This window comes from Oncorhynchus mykiss, chromosome 13, assembly GCF_057628025.1.
Source record: "Oncorhynchus mykiss isolate SJ-2025 chromosome 13, ASM5762802v1, whole genome shotgun sequence".
Taxonomy (NCBI): Eukaryota; Metazoa; Chordata; class Actinopteri; order Salmoniformes; family Salmonidae; genus Oncorhynchus; species Oncorhynchus mykiss.
Window position 1 is genome coordinate 5513117 of NC_143034.1, and position 20311 is coordinate 5533427.

At 42.4% G+C, this 20311-nt stretch overlaps 1 protein-coding gene across 3 annotated transcripts in view; it reads right to left on the reverse strand.

Moving 5' to 3' along the window:
• LOC110511216 (uncharacterized) overlaps positions 1 to 14005 on the reverse strand; it is a 101349-nt gene extending 87344 nt beyond the window's left edge. Inside the window, exons 1-4 of one of the 3 annotated variants that reach the window (XM_090194880.1) lie at positions 13539 to 13983; positions 12988 to 13085; positions 12678 to 12852; positions 5936 to 6074 (exon numbers count right to left, since the gene is read on the reverse strand). In XM_090194880.1, the coding sequence (XP_090051006.1) occupies positions 6052 to 6074; positions 12678 to 12852; positions 12988 to 13085; positions 13539 to 13752 (510 nt within the window). In that variant the 5' untranslated portion in view covers positions 13753 to 13983 and the 3' untranslated portion in view covers positions 5936 to 6051. Of the gene's footprint in view, positions 1 to 5935; positions 6075 to 7718; positions 9835 to 12677; positions 12853 to 12987; positions 13086 to 13538 lie in introns of those variants that run through there. The other 2 variants (XM_090194877.1, XM_090194881.1) reach the window with 2 other exon arrangements.
• Between the last annotated feature and the right edge of the window lie 6306 nt (positions 14006 to 20311).

The following is a 20311-nucleotide window of genomic DNA, read 5'->3' on the forward strand; positions in this document are numbered from 1 at the left end:
CCATCATGGCCCTTTTTTTGCCTTTACCTCCCTTATCTCATCTCATTTGCTCACATCGTATATAGACTTGTTTATACTGTATTATTGACTGTATGTTTGTTTACTCCATGTGTAACTCTGTCCTTGTATGTGTCGAACTGCTTTGCTTTATCTTGGCCAGGTCGCAACTTGCCACCTGGTTAAATAAAGGTGTTCTCAACTTGCCTACCTGGTTAAATAAAGGTGTTCTCAACTTGCCTACCTGGTTAAATAAAGGTGTTCTCAACTTGCCTACCTGGTTAAATAAAGGTGTTCTCAACTTGCCTACCTGGTTAAATAAAGGTGTTCTCAACTTGCCTACCTGGTTAAATAAAGGTGAAATAAATACATTTTTAAAAAGTGCATCTATGATAAAAAATGACAGATTTCTACATGCTTTGTAAGTAGGAAACACTGCCGATTTTGCAGGCTATCAAATACTTGTTCTCCCCACTGTATAGCCATATTATAAAGTATGAAAAGGCTTGTTCGTTCACATGTCATGAATTCACTATGACATGATATTTGTATACGTTTTGTTAGACTTTTATTATGTAATAGATCATATGGGTTGAAAAGTGTTTTATTAGAAAAGTATGAAAATCAAATTAAATATTATTATTCACAACCGGTGTAGACCTTAGTGAAATGCTTACTTACAAGCCCTTAACCAACAATGCAGTTAAGAAAAATACTTGTAAAGTACAAAAAAAAGTCCCTCTGACACCGCCTGGTATAGAAGTCCTGAGTGGCAGGAAGCTTGGCCCTAGTGATGTACTGGGCCGTATGCACTGCCCTCTGTAGTGCATTGCGGCCAGAGGCCGAGCAGTTGCCAAACCAGGCAGTGATGCAATCAGTCAGGATGCTCTCGATGGTGCAGCTGTAGAACGTTTTGAGGATCTGAGGACCCATGACAAATCTTTTCAGTATCCTGAGGGGGAATAGGTTTTGTCATGCCCTCTTCATGACTGTCTTGGTGTGCTTGGACCATGACAGTTTGTTGGTGATGCGTACACCAAGGAACTTGAAACTCTCAACCTGCTCCACTACAGCTCTGTCAATGAGAATGGGGCATGCTTGGTCCTCCTTTTCCTGTAGTCCACAATCATCTCCTTTATCTTGATCACATTGAGGGACTGGTTGCTGTCCTGGCACCACACGACCAGGTCTCTGACCTCCTCCCTGTAGGCTTTGTTGTTGTTGTCAGTGATCAGGCCTGATGACACTGTTCAATGATGGCGTTGGAGTCGTGTCTGGCCTTGCAGTCATGAGTGAACAGGGAGTACAGGAGGGGGCTGAGCATGCACCCCTGAGGGGCTCCCCGTGATGAGGAGCAGCGTGGCAGATGTGTTGTTACTTACTCTTACCACCTGGGGGTGGCTCATCAAGAAGTCCAGGATCTAGTTGCAGAGGGAGATGTTTAGTCCCAGGTTCCTAAGCTTAAAGATGAGCTTTGAGGGCACTATGGTGTTGAAAGCGGAGCTGTAGTCAATGAATAGCATTCTCACTTCTTTTTTTTATCTAGGCAAGTCAGTTAAAGAACAAATTCTTATTTACAATGACAGCCTATGAAAGTGGGTTAACTGCCATGTTCACGGGTAGAAAGACAGATTTTTACCTTGTTAGCTCAGAGATTCAATCTAGCACCTTTACGGTTACTGGCACAATTTTCTAACCACCTGCCGCCTCTACAGTCATGGCCAAATGTTTTGAGAATGACACAAATATTAATTTCCACAAAGTTTGCTGCTTCAGTGTCTTTAGATATTTTTGTCAGATGTTACTATGGAATAGTGAAGTATAATTACAAGCATTTCATAAGTGTCAAAGGCTTTTATTGACAATTACATGAAGTTGATGCAAAGAGTCAATATTTGCAGTGTTGACCCTTCTTTTTCAAGACCTCTGCAATCCACCCTGGCATGCTGTCAATTAATTTCTGGGCCACATGGTGGCAGCCCATTCTTGCATAATCAATGCTTGGAGTTTGTCAGAATTTGTGGGTTTTGGTTTGTCCACCCGCCTCTTGAGGCTTGAACACCAATGCTCAATGGGATTAAGGTCTGGGGAGTTTCCTGACCATGGACCCAAAATATCGATGTTTTGTTCCCCGAGCCACTTAGATATCCCTTTTGCCTTATGGCAAGGTCATGCTGGAAAAGCCATTGTTCATCACCAAACTGTTCCTGGATTGTTGGGAGAAGTTGCTCTCGGAGGATGTGTTGGTACCATTCTTTATTCATGGCTGTGTTCTGAGGAAAATGTTTGAGTGAGCCCACACCCTTGGCTGAGAAGCAACCCCACACTTGAATGGTCTCAGGATGCTTTACTGTTGGCATGACACAGGGTTGATGGTAGCGCTCACCTTGTCTTCTCCAGACAAGCTTTTTTCCGGATGCCCCAAACAATCGTAAATGGGATTCATGAGAGAAAATGACTTTACCCCAGTCCTCAGCAGTCCAATCCCTGTACCTTTTGCAAAACATCAGTCTGTCCCTGATGTTTTTCCTGGAGAGAAGGGGCTTCTTTGCTGCCCTTCTTGACAACAGGCCATCCTCCAAAAGTCTTTGCCTCACTGTGCGTGCAGATGCACTCACACCTGCCTGCTGCCCTCACACCTGCCTGCTGCCATTCCTGAGCAAGCTCTGTACTGATGTTGCCCCGATCCCGCAGCTGAATCAACTTTAGGAGCCGGTCCTGGCGCTTGCTGGACTTTCTTGGGCGCCCTGAAGCCTTCTTCACAACAATTGAACCGCTCTCCTTGAAGTTCTTGATGATCCGATAAATGGTTGATTTAGGTGCAATCTTACTGGCAGCAATATCCTTGCCTGTGAAGCCCTTTTTGTGCAAAGCAATGATGACGGCACGTGTTTCCTTGCAGGTAACCATCGTTGACAGAGGAAGAACAATGATTCCAAGCACCACCCTCCTTTTGAAGCTTCCAGTCTGTTATTCTGGAAGAATTTGTTCTTAACTGACTTGCCTAGTTAAATAAACGTAAAAACTAAATTAAAACTTTAAAATTCGAACTCAATCAGCATGACAGAGTGATCTCCAGCTTTGTCCTCGTCAACACTCACACCTGTGTTAACGAGAGAATCACTGACATGATGTCAGCTGGTCCTTGCAGGTAACCATCGTTGACAGAGGAAGAACAATGATTCCAAGCACCACACTCCTTTTGAAGCTTCCAGTCTGTTATTCTGGTAAAGGTAAAAAATTAACAATTAAATAAAAAATAAAAAATTTGAACTCAATCAGCATGACAGAGTGATCTCCAGCCTTGTCCTCGTCAACACTCACACCTGTGTTAACGAGAGAATCACTGGCATGATGTCAGCTGGTCCTTTTGTGGCAGGGCTGAAATGCAGTGGAAATGTTTTTTGTGGATTCAGTTCATTTGCATGGCAAAGAGGGACTTTGCAATTAATTGCAATTCATCTGATCACTCTTCATAACATTCTGGAGTATATGCAAATTGCCGTCATACAAACGGAGGCAGCAGACTTTGTGAAAATTAATATTTGTATCATTCTCAAAAATTTTGGCCACGACTTTACATAGGTATTCCTTTTGTCCAGATGTGAAAGGAAAGTGTTGAGTGCAATAGAGATTGCATCATTTGTGGATCTGTTGGGGCGGTATGCAAATTAGAGTGGGTCTCTGAACTGATGAAACCAAGATTAAACTCTTTGGCCTGAATGCCAAGCGTCAGGTCTGGAAGAAACCTGGCACGATTCCTACGGTGAAGCGTGGTGGTGGCAACATCATGGTGTGGGGATATTTTTCAGCGGCAGGGACTGGGAGACTAGTCAGGATTGAGGGAAAGATGAACGGAGCAAAGTACAGAGAGATAATTGATGAAAACCTGCTCAAGAGCACTCAGGACCTCAGACTGGGGCAAAGGTTCATCTTCCAACAGGACAAAGACCCTAAGCACACAGCGAAGACAACATAGATGTGGCTTTGGGACAAGTCTGATTGTCCTTGAGTGGCCCTGCCAGAATCCGGATTTTAATCCGACCGAACAACTCAGAAGAAATCCTGAAAATAGCTGCACAGCGACGCTCTCCATCCAACCTGACAGATCTTGAGAGGATCTGCAGAGAAGAATGGGAGAAACTCCACAAATACAGGTGTGCCAAGATTGTAGTGTCATACCCAAGGCGGCTTGAGGCTATAATCACTGCCAAAGGTGCTTCAACAAAGCACTGAGTAAAGGTTCTGAATACTTATTTAAATGTGATATTTCAGTTTTAATTTTAAAATGCATTTGCATACATTTCTAATCCTGTTTTTGCTTCGTCATTATAGGGTGTTGTTGTGCAGATTCATGAGGAAAACCTCCCAATTGAATCAATTTTAGAATATTCCAATAAATTCAGGAAGTAAACTGAAAATTCCCAATTCTCTTCTATGGTTTTCAATGAGGAAAATGTGGAATTTGGTTTACTTTCTGAATTGACTGGAAATGAAATGGATTTGACTCCAACCCTGGTTTTACTACAAATCTGTCAACGTCATCATTTAGTCAATCGATGTTATAATGCATAACGCTCACAGATGTGATTGTTCTCATTCAGAGTAAATTATTCTAATTGAATGAAACAGAATTAAACAAATCAAATGTATTATGTACCTGAATAACTTCAACAACCTGGTTGATTCTCTGCTCAACAACAGTGACTGTAAATCAATCTGGTTGATTCTCTGGTTGATTCTCTGCTCAACAACACTGACTGTGAATCAATCTGGTTGATTCTCTGGTTGATTCTCTGCTCAACAACACTGACTGTGAATCAATCTGGTTGATTCTCTGGTTGATTCTTTGCTCAACAACACTGACTGTGAATCAATCTGGTTGATTCTCTGGTTGATTCTCTGCTCAACAACACTGACTGTGAATAAATCTGGTTGATTCTCTGGTTGATTCTCTGGTTGATTCTCTGCTCAACAACACTGACTGTAAATCAATCTGGTTGATTCTCTGGTTGATTCTCTGCTCAACAACACTGACTGTGAATCAATCTGGTTGATTCTCTGGTTGATTCTCTGCTCAACAACACTGACTGTGAATCAATCTGGTTGATTCTCTGGTTGATTCTTTGCTCAACAACACTGACTGTGAATCAATCTGGTTGATTCTCTGGTTGATTCTCTGCTCAACAACACTGACTGTGAATCAATCTGGTTGATTCTCTGCTCAACAACACTGACTGTGAATCAATCTGGTTGATTCTCTGGTTGATTCTCTGCTCAACAACACTGACTGTGAATCAATCTGGTTGATTCTCTGCTCAACAACACTGACTGTGAATCAATCTGGTTGATTCTCTGGTTGATTCTCTGCTCAACAACACTGACTGTGAATCAATCTGGTTGATTCTCTGCTCAACAACACTGATCGCGTCAAACTTTGCTGTGTGTCCAGGCTGTCACTTCTGTCATCAGCTACTAACACCAGTGCTGCACCTTTGTCCTTGTCCCTGGATGACGTCTTCCTGCTCCCTCTTCCATAGTGAGAACACTGATGGCTCAACATGGTTTTCTGAGAGACTGGATGAAGGCATCCTGCTCCCTCTTCCATGGTGGGAACACTGCTGACTCAACATGGGCTTCCTGGTTATGAAAGAAAGTGTGATGGTCAATGGTAGCCACTCCCATTGTTTGAAGCAGTTGTAGTCTTTGTTGGCATGCATCCAGACCCCAGAATGGTAGTAGAAAGGAGCCTGTTCCCCACATTGCTTCCTCACAATCATTGGGTGCATCGACCACTCACCCACAGGACCAGAATTGCTGTCTGATCTTCATTCCTACAGTCTTCATCACCGTCCCTGGAGTCTCTTCACTGTCTGATCTTCATTCCTACAGCCTTCATCTTCGTCCCTGGAGTCTCTTCACTGTCTGATCTTCATTCCTACAGCCTTCATCACCGTCCCTGGAGTCTCTTCACTGTCTGATCTTCATTCCTACAGCCTTCATCTCCGTCCCTGGAGTCTCTTCACTGTCTGATCTTCATTCCTACAGCCTTCATCACCATCCCTGGAGTCTCTTCACTGTCTGATCTTCATTCCTACAGCCTTCATCACCGTCCCTGGAGTCTCTTCACCGAGTAAGTAAAGATAGTTTAAGAAACCTCTCCCATTCGACTTGTCTATTATCTTTGTTTAGAAATAGTCATTTGTTTGACCTACTGATTTTCCCTACAATTTATTTTAAGGATTTAGAAACATAGAAATGGTAGAACGAGGAATGTCAGAGTCTGGAATATAAATATATACAGTTGGTTTACAATGTCTATGAAGGTGTGTACATTATGGACCGTATATGAATATAAAAGGTGTGTACAGTAGTAGTTATATAGGATGAGCCTTGACTAGAATACAGGGTGGAGTACTGGGTGGTAGACGGCTAGTAACAGTGACTAAGTTCAGGGCAGGGTACTGGGCAGAGGCCGGCTAGAGGGGACTATTTAACAGTCTGATGACCTGGAGATAGACCACACATTAAGTATTGTGGTGGCAGCATCATGTTATGGGTATGCTTGTCACTGGCAGGGACTGGGGAGTTTATCAGGATCAAAAGAAATATGAAAGGAGCAAAGTGTAGACTTTGTATAGGCACTGTACAGCCTTAACTGTGGAGTGACCCCATAAAATGGGATATCAGCCAACTCAGTGACAACCACAGAACACAACTATGTATAGTTTACACAAATATTAGTCTCTTAGCTCTTATTGCAGGACATTGAATGTGATACATCACCCTCCATAACCAGCCTATTGTGGGTATTGAACATTCATATTGAACAGCCTTACCTATAAAGTAGCACCACCACCCATCAGCCCATTCTCTTCTTGATGTCAAAGCTGCATTGTATTGTTGCTATAGGAGTTTATGATTAATAATCCTATTTACTTCAAGACACACTAAGATGTCACCATACTATTCATTTAAAGCCCCTCTGTCAGATATAAATCATCAGAGTGGGAAACTATCAGAGGGGTGTATTATGACATCATATAGAACTACTCAGACATTCCAAATATCACTTGATTATCAGAGGGGTGAATTATGACATCATATAGAACTACTCAGACATTCCAAATCAAGCTTCATCCATATCATGAAGGTGGATATTGATCCAACCATTTTAGAAGTAATGACCGGGCTGACGGAAACAGGATATGCCTGTACACTTTTATAAATGCCGACAGACTATTTGTTACTTCGTTTGACAATTTGTTTGTATATTTGTGTCAGTAAAAATGTCTAAGCGAGAAATAGCTGTGGAAACTCCTTAATGATAACAACCACTTCTTAGTTAACTTGGAGTCACATGATATGTTGTGTGGTCCTCCCACTATGACTTGAGAAACCATGCAGTTTATTAGGCTACAGATGAAATAAGTTATGAACTTCACAGGGTGGTGAAACTGCATGTGATGAGCTTGATGCTCCTTTCCAATACATTTTGAGGGTCTTATTCTGGTGACATGATGATCGATGCTTGGTTGCCATTTGACAAATAAAATAATAATCTCATAATTTGGGTAACAACGTTTATTCAACCAGTGGGAGGCTTGTAAATGCCCACAGGAAAGTCGAAAGAGGAACTCTTCATCGAGACAATGATGAAACAGCAATCTGTGGGAGAGTTGTGGTGGATATTATAAAATAAGGATCTGCTGGAGTCCAAGTCAAACCAAGATTCTTTATTTCTGAGCTCAGAGAGAATAACAGAGTTACACAGTGCAGTGTACCCCTACATCTACCACATCCTTACCAAGGTACACCTACCACATCCTTACCGAGGTACCCCTACACCTACCACATCCTTACCGAGGTACCCCTACACCTACCACATCCTTACCAAGGTACCCCTACATCTACCACATCCTTACCAAGGTACCCCTACACTTACCACATCCCTACCAAGGTACCCCTACATCTACCGTGCTTCTACACCTGCATTGCTTGCTGTTATGGGTTTTAGGTTGGGTTTCTGTACAGCACTTTGAGATATCAGCTGATGTACGAAGGGCTATATAAATACATTTGATTTGATTTGTAGACAGTCTGAATTCCTGAAGCATTGAGTGATTAGCACATATCTTTATAGTTTCCTGTTCCTGGGAGGGACTTTATTCATACAAGGATGCAGGTGCAGCTGGTTTGCAACACAGAATGATCCTCCCAAGAACAGGAGATTATAATAGGACAGTTTAACAAGGTTAGTCACATACTCAGTTATGTGGACACATACAATTAACATTTTCCATTACAGAGTATGAATATTTTCATGTCATTAAATCCTCAGTGGGCCAACAATGCAAATGTCAACAATGACATTCAGATAAACACACACAAAGAGTTTAAAAAAAGGACAGTTTAAAACAAGGACAGGTAAACACATTGTCAGTCAACAATATAAGACAACAGGAGCACTGTGTATGTTCTCTGATGAATGTCATCAGTCAATGAGTCAATGAGATGATGAGATGTGAAATATCAATATACAAGTAATTGTTCTCTTCTGTGTGGATTCTCTCATGACGTTTAAGTGACTGTGGTGAGTAATATGTTTCACCAGTCTGAGCATTTTGTAAGCCTTCTCCTCTGTGTTCTTTCAGGCTTCCTAAATGGGCAAAGGCTTTGCACACTGGGAGCAGTGGTAAAGCTTCTCCCCCTGTGTGCAGTCTCATGTGTGTTTTAGGGCTTCCTAATTTGTTAAAATGCTTTGAACACTGGAAGCAGTGGTAGGCTTCACCCCTGTGTGTATATTCTCATGTTTTTCAGGTAGCTTTTCTGGTTAAAACTCTTTTCACGCTGGGAGCAGTGGTAAGGCTTCTCCCGTGTGTGTATTTTCAGGGGTTGGTTTGCGTGTCCTTTCTGGTTAAAACTCTTTGCAGGACCTCGACTCTTTTCTATTTTTTTTTTACCAATGACCATACAGTTTTTAAATTCCTTATCAATCCATGGAGCATTAACAGGTCTAACAATCAGTTTCTTAACAGGTACAGGTACGTAAACCTGTACGGTTTATCAATAATTGGAAGAAACAATTTAATATGGTAAAAACAGGTAAACACATTATCAGTCAACAATATAAGACAACGGGAGCACTGTGTATGTTCTCTGATTAATTTTAAGTCAATTTGATGTGAAATATCAACATACACGCTAAGATAAGTAATTTCTCTCTCCTGTGTGGATTCTCTAATGACGTTTAAGTGACTGTTTTCACACAGTCGGGGCTTTTGTAAGCATTCTCCGCTCTGTGTGCAGTCTCATGTGTTCTTTCAGGCTTCCTAAATGGGCAAAAGCTTTGCACCCTGGGAGGAGTGAAAGATTTCTCCCCTGTGTGTATTCTCTCATGCCGTTTCAGCTTCCACAACTGGTTGAAACACTTTCCACACTGGGAGCAGTGGTAAAGCTTCTCCCCTGTGTGTATTCTCTCATGTCGTTTCAGATCCCATGACCGGTTGAAACACTTTCCACACTGGGAGCAGTGGTAAGGCTTCTCCCCTGTGTGTATTCTCTTGTGTTGGTTCAGGTTTCCTTTCTGGGCAAAACACTGTCCACACTGGGAGCAGTGGTAAAGCTTCTCCCCTGTGTGTATTCTCTCGTGAGCTTTCAGGTGTGCTTTCTGGTTAAAACTCTTTTCACACTGGGAGCAGTGGTAAGTTCTGTGTATTTTCTCATGTTGTCTCAGGTCCCATAACCGGTTACAACTCTTTCCACAGTGGGAGCACTGGTGTCGTCTTGCTGGTTTGGACGTCCCTGGCTCTGGTTCCTCTGAGTCTGGTCTTTCTCCTGCCAAAGACACTGTGTTATTTTTACATAGAGACCCGAATGAAACCACATGATAAAACAACCTTGCTACGAGAGTAAATCCTAAATCAGATCTCTCAATAACCTGAGGCCAGTTTTAACAATCTTAGTGTGATATTAAAACAAATGTAGAGCTTCCTGGTAATTACTGATATGTTTACATTACTTATTATTCTTTCTGTTTTACAAGTCAGAACACAAAAAACTAAACAGTTCTCTGACACTAAAGACACAGACGTTGCTGGATTCCAATCGAGCAGGTGGTTCTAAATATATAACTTTCATAGCTGTATGATACAGAATGTGACCTACACACTTCCTTAAACATAAAATAACTAAAGAAGTAATTTTGTGTGGAAGTCCAAAACTTGTTTTTACGTCACAGACACAAAGCACATCAGTAACATCTCCCCGTTGTTGAAAGGGTTCGACACATGCTGTTTAAATGGACCAATTTCTTATTTAGACGTTCACAGATATTCAACATTTTGATTATCGCTGATGTCATATTTTGGGTAAATGTTCCTAAAACTGATAGTAACAACAACAAACCAAAATATAAACGCAACATGTAAAGTGTTGGATGTTTCATGAGCATCACTGTTAGTCAACATTTATTCTTTGCCAAGATAATCCATCCACCTGACAGGTGTGGCATATCAAGAAGCTGATTGAACAGCTTGATTATTACACAGGTGCACCTTGTGCTGGGGATAATTATTTGGATGCAACTCAGCATTCATTGTCCTCCAAACATGACGAGTTGAGTTTTTACCAAATGTTCTATTTTGGTTTCATCTGACCATATGACATTCTCCCAATCTTCTTTTGGATCATCCAAATGCTCTCTAGCAAACTTCAGACGGGCCTGGACATGTACTGGCTTAAGCAGGGGGACACGTCTGGCACTGCAGGATTTAAGTCCCTGGCGGTGTAGTGTGTTACTGATGGTAGGCTTTGTTACTGTGGTCCCACCTCTCTGCAGGTCATTCACTAGGTCCCCCCGTGTGGTTCTGGGATTTTTGCTCACCGTTCTTGCGATCATTTTGACCCCACGGGGCGAGATCTTGCGTGGAGCCCCAGATCGAGGGAGATTATCAGTGGTCTTGTATGTCTTCCATTTCCTAATAATTGCTCCCACTGTTGATTTCTTCAAACCAAGCTGCTTACCTATTGCAGATTCAGTCTTCCCAGCCTGGTGCAGGTCTACAATTTTGTTTCTGGTGTCCTTCGACAACTTTTGGTCTTGGCCATAGTGGAGTTTGGAGTGTGACTGTTTGAGGTTGTGGACAGGTGTCTTTTATACTGATAACAAGTTCAAACAGGTGCCATTAATACAGGTAATGAGTGGAGGACAGAGGAGCCTCTTAAAGAAGTTACAGGTCTGTGAGAGCCAGAAATCTTGCTTGTTTGTAGGTGACCAAATACTTATTTTCCACCATAATTTGCAAATAAATTCATTAAAAATCCTACAATGTGATTTTCTGGATTTTTTTCTCATTTTGTCTGTCATAGTTGAAGTGTACCTAAGATGAAAATTACAGGCCTCTCTCATCTTTTTAAGTGGGAGAACTTGCACAATTGGTGGCTGACTAAATACGTTTTTGCCCCACTGTATGTCAGAAGTTAATGGTTCTCTGAAGAAAGACAGATGGCTTCGGAATGTGTTGGGTGGACGAGAGGAGAGCAAAGTGTGAAACAGGGGAGACAGATGAATATCTGTGGATTAGATGAAGGAGAGTTTGAGGTCAGGACAGATTCTCATCAGGGAAATAAAGGTCTGGTATCCTGTTACCCTCTTTACTCTCTTCCTGTGGAACCATAAGATGTAAGGATTGGAGAGAAGGAGGAGTATCTTAAGTGGGATATACACAGTGCGGAGGACAAGTATTTGATACACTGCCGATTTTGCAGGTTTTCCTACTTACAAAGCATGTAGAGGTCTGTCATTTTTTACACTTCGGAAAACCTGCAAAATCGGCAGTGTTTCAAATACTTGTTCCTCCCACTGTATATCTGGATGGAACAAATGTTGGGTTGTCTGAATTACAGATGTACAGAACCTTTGGGAAAAATTAAACTTGGTTAAAGCTTCTCTAGTGTTCGTGAGTTATTTACTGTGAAAAAAAAGAACCCAACAACATCAACAACATAGGAATCACCACAAACAATTGTATGATCTCTTATAAAGAACATTAGGCCCAGCCTTTTGGAACTTTGGTTTTCCTAGATATGACTACTATATTGTGATCACAACATCCGATGAATTTGAATACTGCTTTCAAACAAATTTCTGCAGCAATAGTAAAGATATGATCAAAATATGTTGATTCAATTTCTGTACTGTTTGTAAGTACCCTGGTAGGTTGATTGATAACCTGAACAAGGTTGCAGGCACTGGTTTCAGTTCAAAGCTTTCTCTTGAGTAGGCAGCCTGATCACAGCTTTCCTCCAGTTTTAGTTAATTAATTAACAGTGTCTTGAGTTTAGTTTGCCTGTTCTACAGTCTAGTAAAGATAGGGGGGTTGACTGGGACAGGCAATGTAACATCCATAATGTTTTAAGGAAAGTTTTTGTAAAACAAGCACCTTACATCAGATCATCTTGAAACTTTCCCTCTAAAGCTAACTTTCATCAAGGTTTTATATGGTCTATTGGTTTCTCTCTTTTCATTGGCAGTATCCTTATTCAGTGTTATGATATTCATAACACCCATATACACCAGTCTAGCTTCCTGTCAACTAACAGAACTCTGCTGGTTGTCCTGGTAACAGATACCAGTGGACAGATCTATTTATTTGTTCAAACTGAACTACAGCACTTACTTTGAGTCAAATCTGATCCGTTCCTCTCTTCTCCTCCTCCCACAGTTCCACTCAGCCCCATTGTTTTCCTGCAGTCCACCAGCAGCACAGACAACCTCTTCATACCCAGCAGTAAGGTGCTACCGGGAGAGGCACGACACGGGAACTCTGGGAGGGAGGAAGGGCTAGTGTTGTCCTGGTAACCATAAAGAGGGGACACAGACACATATCATTATGGATGCTGATGTCACTGTTGTCATGAAGTGCTTTACAGAAACCCAGCCCAGAGCCCGAAAGAGAAAGCTGTATGCTAGACCAGATCAAGCTGTACCATCTGGTATTCTGATCTGGAGAGACTCTTCTCTGCCTCGTCAGCATTAGGATGTTGTTGAGGCTCCCCAGAGGATCCACGATAGTCATGTGTCTCTCCTGTGTGAATGAGAACATAAAACAGATGGTAAACTTATGACCATCTATTGCAATCATAGAGTCTTACAAGAGGCATGCATATGTCTAAAATGGCCACTTTCATCATGATTTCCTAAAATAGTGTTTGTGACGCAAATGTAAAAGGGTCGTTCCACAAAATGGGTGGCTTTTGCATCCCTTTGTTATTTTAAGTAGAAAATATGCACCAATATAGAATTTTAACAGCCTGTTATATTAGATGAGGGGAACTTTAATGTAGACCACATGGAAAATTCAATACATCTAATTGAAAAGTCCCTAAAATATATGAACCAATGGCAGATTGACCCTTTAACAATTCCTACAGTACTGAACAACATATTCAAGTGTAGAACTTCAGTAGAATGCCACTTTAAAACCACACATTAGTTCAACAACGGCATAGTTTGTGTCCCTGTTAAAGAGCGTACTCACTGGTGTTAATCTGATATTCTGTCTCTTCCTCTTTCACTGCCAAAACGTCTTCCTTCTTCACCTTTGAGATAGCATCATCTTCCTCTCTAAACGGTTCTTTCTCTTCTTTCACTATAACAGCCTCCTCTTCCTCCTTTTTCATTCTGAATGATTCTTTCTGCAAACAGCAGACCCCCTCTTCATTAGCAAGGGAGGAGTATTTTAGTGAGCTCATGGTCAGGGATGTTAGCTAGCTAGCTAGCATTAGCGTCTAGCCTAGTGCTAGGCTCAGTATCAATCTTTAACACGTTTGCAAATTGAACCAGTTGATACGTCAACCGAAACTCGTTTAAAACACTGAGATTAGATCATGTACATTAACATGGTCTAAAACGTCAATCTTTCAGTTTTATGTTGGCTAGCAAGCTACCGACGTGGTTGAAAGAGTTGGCGCCTTGTTGTTCCTGAAGAAGCGTCCCGTCCAGTCCATTATACGTCACGAAAGAAGAGTCAACTGAAAGACGCTCGTCGCCATCTGCTGGCTGGAGTGGGTAACGCAGTTTGGAAACAATAGTTACTACACTTTTTGTATTGGAAAGAACGTCATAATTATTTAACAATAAGCTGATGCATTTTCTCTTCCAAATAATACGTTCCTGTACACAGACGTAGAAGCTCAATATGAATATGTAGATGATTAATAAATACTTATATGAATAGGTAGTGTGTTGATATACATTTTCTCTGTTAATTTTTCACATTCTTTTTTATCTACATGTGACCACACTATTCCCTTAAAGCCACGCTCTATAAGATACAAATCCTCCTGTAAACAACAGAACAAATGCATCACATGCAAATATCACTTGATTATCTGTAGTGCTTTACACTGGGTAGACAAAACATTAAGAACACCTGCTCCTTCCATGACTTAGAAAGACTAGATGAATCCAGGCTAAAGCTACGATCCCTTACTGATGTCACTAGTTAAATCCACTTCAATCAGTGTAGATGAAGGGGGGAGACAGGTTAAATAAGCATTTTTAAGCCTTGGGACATGAGACATGGATTGTGCATGTGTGCCATTTAGTGAGTGAATGGGGAAGACAAAATATTTAAGTTACTTTGCACGGGGTATGGTAGTAGGTGCCAGGCGTGCCGGATTGTGTCAAGAACTGCAACGCTGCTGGGTTTTTCAGCTCAACAGTTTCCCATGTGTACCAAGAGTGGTCCACCACCCAAACAGTGGAGGTTAGTGCCGTTTAAGATGAGGCAGGACGATTTGTTTTTTCATGAGCATGGCCTTAATTCTATTACAGCATATTGGATGACTGTCATTCATATTTCACTCACCCTGTTCAATGTAACAGCAATAGGTTTAGGCTACTACATGATACTCTAATTGTCCCTATACCCATCATGAGGTAGCAACCTAGCCTATGAATGAAAGTTTAGAATGTAGGTTCACACAGGTCGAGAGAAAATTTAGCGATGACAGACAGTGACACATAGACAGACAGTGACACATTCAATACTGCCTTGCACACTCTCGCCTGCATCTAGCTGAAATAGAGATATCACTGGACAAATTCAGGTATGTTTATCCCCGTTTTGTTCCATTTAAACGTTTGTCAACAGAATCGGTGGAATGAATACACCCCTGATCATGCATAAACACAGTTCACTTTCATTACAGACACGTTGTATTCCTTCTTGCATCTATGTGCTCTCCTCTTATCACCTTCTCCCTTTGTTTCTGTACTTCAATGCACAACACATCAGCTGTATGTCACCAGGAGAAAAAACCTTTCCAAGCCAAACCATTTCATATCTGCTACACACAGCTTACATTGTTGTCACCATATTAGCTAAAATAACATCATAGTCAACAGAGCTAATAGAACTAACTCGTTAGTAAACCTGCTACAATCATGCAGTAACGTTACAGTGTACAGTCAGTAAGCAGTTTAGCACTTACCTTGGCGGGTCCCAGTGGCAATAAATTAGTAAAACCAAAAGCTAGCCTTGACTTGGAAGAGTTCCAGTGTTGTGTTGGATAGTCATAGCCAGGTAGCTAACATAGCATCCCTCTGTTTGAGCCAAGTGTTTGAGTAGACTAAACTAGATAGCTGCATTTGCTAGCTAAGTAAGTGAAACTGAAATTGGAAAATAAATGACGAAATATCTCTCTCTCGCTTCTCCTTCATTTTGGAATAAAATAATTTGTTCAAAACTGTTCAACTATTGTATTTTTATCTCTTTTAGTCAACTACTCACCACATGTTATGCACTGCAGTGGTAGCTAGCTGTAGCTTATGCTTTCAGTACTAGATTCATTCTCTGATCCTTTCATTGGTTGTTCATTGGTAGTTCATGCTGCAAGAGCTCTGATGGGTTGGAGGATGTCCTCCGGAAGTTGTCATAATAACAGTGTAAGTCTATGGAAGCCTTGAGAACCATAATCCTCCAAGGTTTTGTATTGAAGTCAATGTACCCAGAGGAGGATGCAAAATAGTATGTTTTAATAAATTATTTGGTGACGTGATTATATTTAGTATAGTTTTATCTAAAAAGGACCACTTTTAAATATTTTAATATATGGTCCTCCCCTTCCTCCTCTGAGGAGACCCCACTGCACCCAAAGGACACCCAGCCAACTTGACACAATTGTGGGAAGCATTGGAGTCAACATGGGCCAGCATCCCTGTGGAATGCTTTCGACACCTTGTAGAGTCCATGCCCCGACGAATTGAGGCTGTTCTGAGGGGAAAAGGGGAGGGTCCAACTCCATATTAGGAAGGTGTTCCAGATGTTTGGTATAATCAGTGGATACATCTGCAAATTAGCAGACACTTTTATCCAAAGGGATTTGCAGTCATGTGTGCAAACACATTACATATGGGTGGTCCCAGGAATCAAACCCACTACCCTGGTTTAACAAGCACTATACTCCACCAACTGAGCTACAGGACCACAAGGAATGATCAAGGAATGACGCAGATAAACACACAGCCTGAGTTTCAGAAATATAATTGTATCAAAGACCGTAACATTGAAACTGACATACTTCATATTTAGTTACAATCAAATATTATTTGTCACATGCGCTGAATACAACAGGTGTAGATCGTAACGTGAAATGCTTACTGACAAGCCCTTAACCAACAACGTAGATAAGAAAAATAAGGGTTGAGAAAATATTCCCAAAATAAAAAGTTCAAAAAAGTAACACAATAAAAAACAATAACGAGGCAAAATACAGGAGGTACCAGTACAGAGTCAATGTGGAGACTATATACAGGGGGTACCAGTACAGAGTCAATGTGGAGGCTATATACAGGGGGTACCAGTATAGAGTCAATGTGGAGGCTATATACAGGGGGTACCAGTACAGAGTCAATGTGGAGGCTATATACAGGGGGTACCAGTACAGAGTCAATGTGGAGGCTATATACAGGAGGTACCAGTACAGAGTCAATGTGGAGGCTATATTCAGGGGGTACCAGTACAGAGTCAATGTGGAGGCTATATACAGGGGGTACCAGTACAGAGTCAATGTGGAGGCTATATACAGGGGGTACCAGTACAGAGTCAATGTGGAGGCTATATACAGGGGGTACCAGTACAGAGTCAATGTGGAGGCTATATACAGGAGGTACCAGTACAGAGACAATGTGGAGGCTGTATACAGGAGGTACCAGTACAGAGTCAATGTGGAGGCTATATACAGGTGGTACCAGTACAGAGTCAATGTGGAGACTATATACAGGGGGTACCAGTACAGAGTCAATGTGGAGGCTATATACAGGAGGTACCAGTACAGAGTCAATGTGGAGGTTATATACAGGAGGTACCAGTACAGAGTCAATGTGGAGACTATATACAGGGGGTACCAGTACAGAGTCAATGTGGAGGCTATATACAGGGGGTACCAGTACAGAGTCAATGTGGAGGCTATATACAGGGGGTACCAGTACAGAGTCAATGTGGAGGCTATATACAGGAGGTACCAGTACAGAGTCAATGTGGAGGCTGTATACAGGAGGTACCAGTACAGAGTCAATGTGGAGGCTATATACAGGGGGTACCAGTACAGAGTCAATGTGGAGGCTATATACAGGGGGTACCAGTACAGAGTCAATGTGGAGGCTATATACAGGAGGTACCAGTACAGAGTCAATGTGGAGGCTATATACAGGGGGTACCAGTACAGAGTCAATGTGGAGGCTATATACAGGGGGTACCAGTACAGAGTCAATGTGGAGGCTATATACAGGAGGTACCAGTACAGAGTCAATGTGGAGGCTATATACAGGAGGTACCAGTACAGAGTCAATGTGGAGGCTATATACAGGAGGTACCAGTACAGAGTCAATGTGGAGGCTATATACAGGAGGTACCAGTACAGAGTCAATGTGGAGGCTATTTTCAGGGGGTACCTGTACAGAGTCAATGTGGAGGCTATATACAGGAGGTACCAGTACAGAGTCAATGTGGAGGCTATATACAGGGGTACCAGTACAGAGTCAATGTGGAGGCTATATACAGGAGGTACCAGTACAGAGTCAATGTGGAGGCTATATACAGGAGGTACCAGTACAGAGTCAATGTGGAGGCTATTTTCAGGGGGTACCAGTACCGAGTCAATGTGGAGGCTATATACAGGGGGTACCAGTACAGAGACAATGTGGAGGCTATATACAGGGGGTACCAGTACAGCTCAATGTGGAGGCTATATACAGGAGGTACCAGTACAGAGACAATGTGGAGGCTATATACAGGGGGTACCAGTACAGAGTCAATGTGGAGGCTATATAGAGGAGGTACCAGTACAGAGTCAATGTGGGGGCTATATACAGGAGGTACCAGTACAGAGTCAATGTGGAGGTTATATACAGGGGGTACCAGTACAGAGTCAATGTGGAGGCTATATACAGGGGGTACCAGTACAGAGGTACATATCAGGAGCAGGTGTTGAAATAAAATACATACAGCTTTATACAGTTTGATTTAATGAGGCTTAATGACCAAAAGCACAATTCTATTTTGTAAACATGAGACAAGTGTACGAGGAGATGCGTGTCTCATGAACTTTAAGTAGCCTTTATTTGTTGTGATATAATCCTTTAGAGACAGGATTGTGTCACCGATCTGGGGAAGTGGACCAACGCATTTCTGCAGCATTGAAGGTCCTAAAGAACACAGTGGCCGCCATCATTCTTAAATGGAAAGTTTGGAAGTTTGGAACCACCAAGACTTCCTAGTGCTGGCCGCCCAGCCAAACTGAACAATTAGGGGAGAAAGGCCTTGGTCAGGGACGTTACTGAGAACCCGATGGTCACTCTGACAGAGCTCAAGAGTTCCTCTGTGGAGATGGGAGAACCTTCCAGAAGGACAACCATCTCTGCAGCACTCCACCAATTTGGCCTTTTTGGTAGAGTGGCCAGACAGAAAGTCTGTTTGGAGTTTGCCAAAAGGCACCTAAAGGACTCTCAGACCATGAGAAACAAGATTCTCTGATCTGATGAAACCAAGATTAAACACTTTGGCCTGAATGCCAAGCCTCAGGTCTGGAGGAAACCTGGCACCATCCCTACGGTGAATCGTGGTGGTGGTACCATCCCTACGGTGAATCGTGGTGGTGGTACCATCCCTACGGTGAATCGTGGTGGTGGCACCATCCCTACGGTGAATCGTGGTGGTGGTACCATCCCTACGGTGAAGCATGGTGGTGGTACCATCCCTACGGTGAATCGTGGTGATGGCAATATCATGGTGTTATTGGGGATATTTTTCAGTGGCAGGGACTGGGAGACTAGTCAGGATCGAGGGAAAGATGTACGGAGCAAAGTACAGAGAGATAATTGATGAAAACCTGCTCAAGAGCACTCAGGACCTCAGACTGGGGCAAAGGTTCACCTTTCCACAGGACAACGACCCTAAGCACACAGCAAAGACAACATAGAAGTGGCTTTGGGACAAGTCTCTGAATGTCCTTGAGAGGCCCAGCCAGAGCCCGGATTTGAATCTGATCAAACAACTCTGAAGAAATCCTGAAAATAGCTGCGCATTGACGCTCTCCATCCAACCTGACAGATCTTGAGAGGATCTGCAGAGAAGAATGGGAGAAAACACCACAAATACAGGGGTGCCAAGATTGTAGTGTTATACCCAAGGCGGCTTGAGGCTATAATCACTGCCAAAAGTGCTTCAACAAAGCACTCTCTGCTCAACAACACTGACTGTGAATCAATCTGGTTGATTCTCTGGTTGATTCTCTGCTCAACAACACTGATCGCGTCAAACTTTGCTGTGTGTCCAGGCTGTCACTTCTGTCATCAGCTACTAACACCAGTGCTGCACCTTTGTCCTTGTCCCTGGATGACGGCTTCCTGCTCCCTCTTCCATAGTGAGAACACTGATGGCTCAACATGGTTTTCTGAGAGACTGGATGAAGGCATCCTGCTCCCTCTTCCATAGTGGGAACACTGCTGGCTCAACATGGGCTTCCTGGTTATGAAAGAAAGTGTGGTGGTCAATGGTAGCCTCTCCCATTGTTTGAAGCAGTTGTAGTCTTTGTTGGCATGCATCCAGACCCCAGAATGGTAGTAGAAAGGAGCCTGTTCCCCGCATGCTTCCTCACAATCATTGTCTGGATCGACCACTCCCCCACCTGACCACAGGACCAGTATTGCTGACTGATCTTCATTCCTACAGCCTTCATCACCGCCCCTGGAGTCTCTTCACTGTCTGATCTTCATTCCTACAGCCTTCATCACCATCCCTGGAGTCTC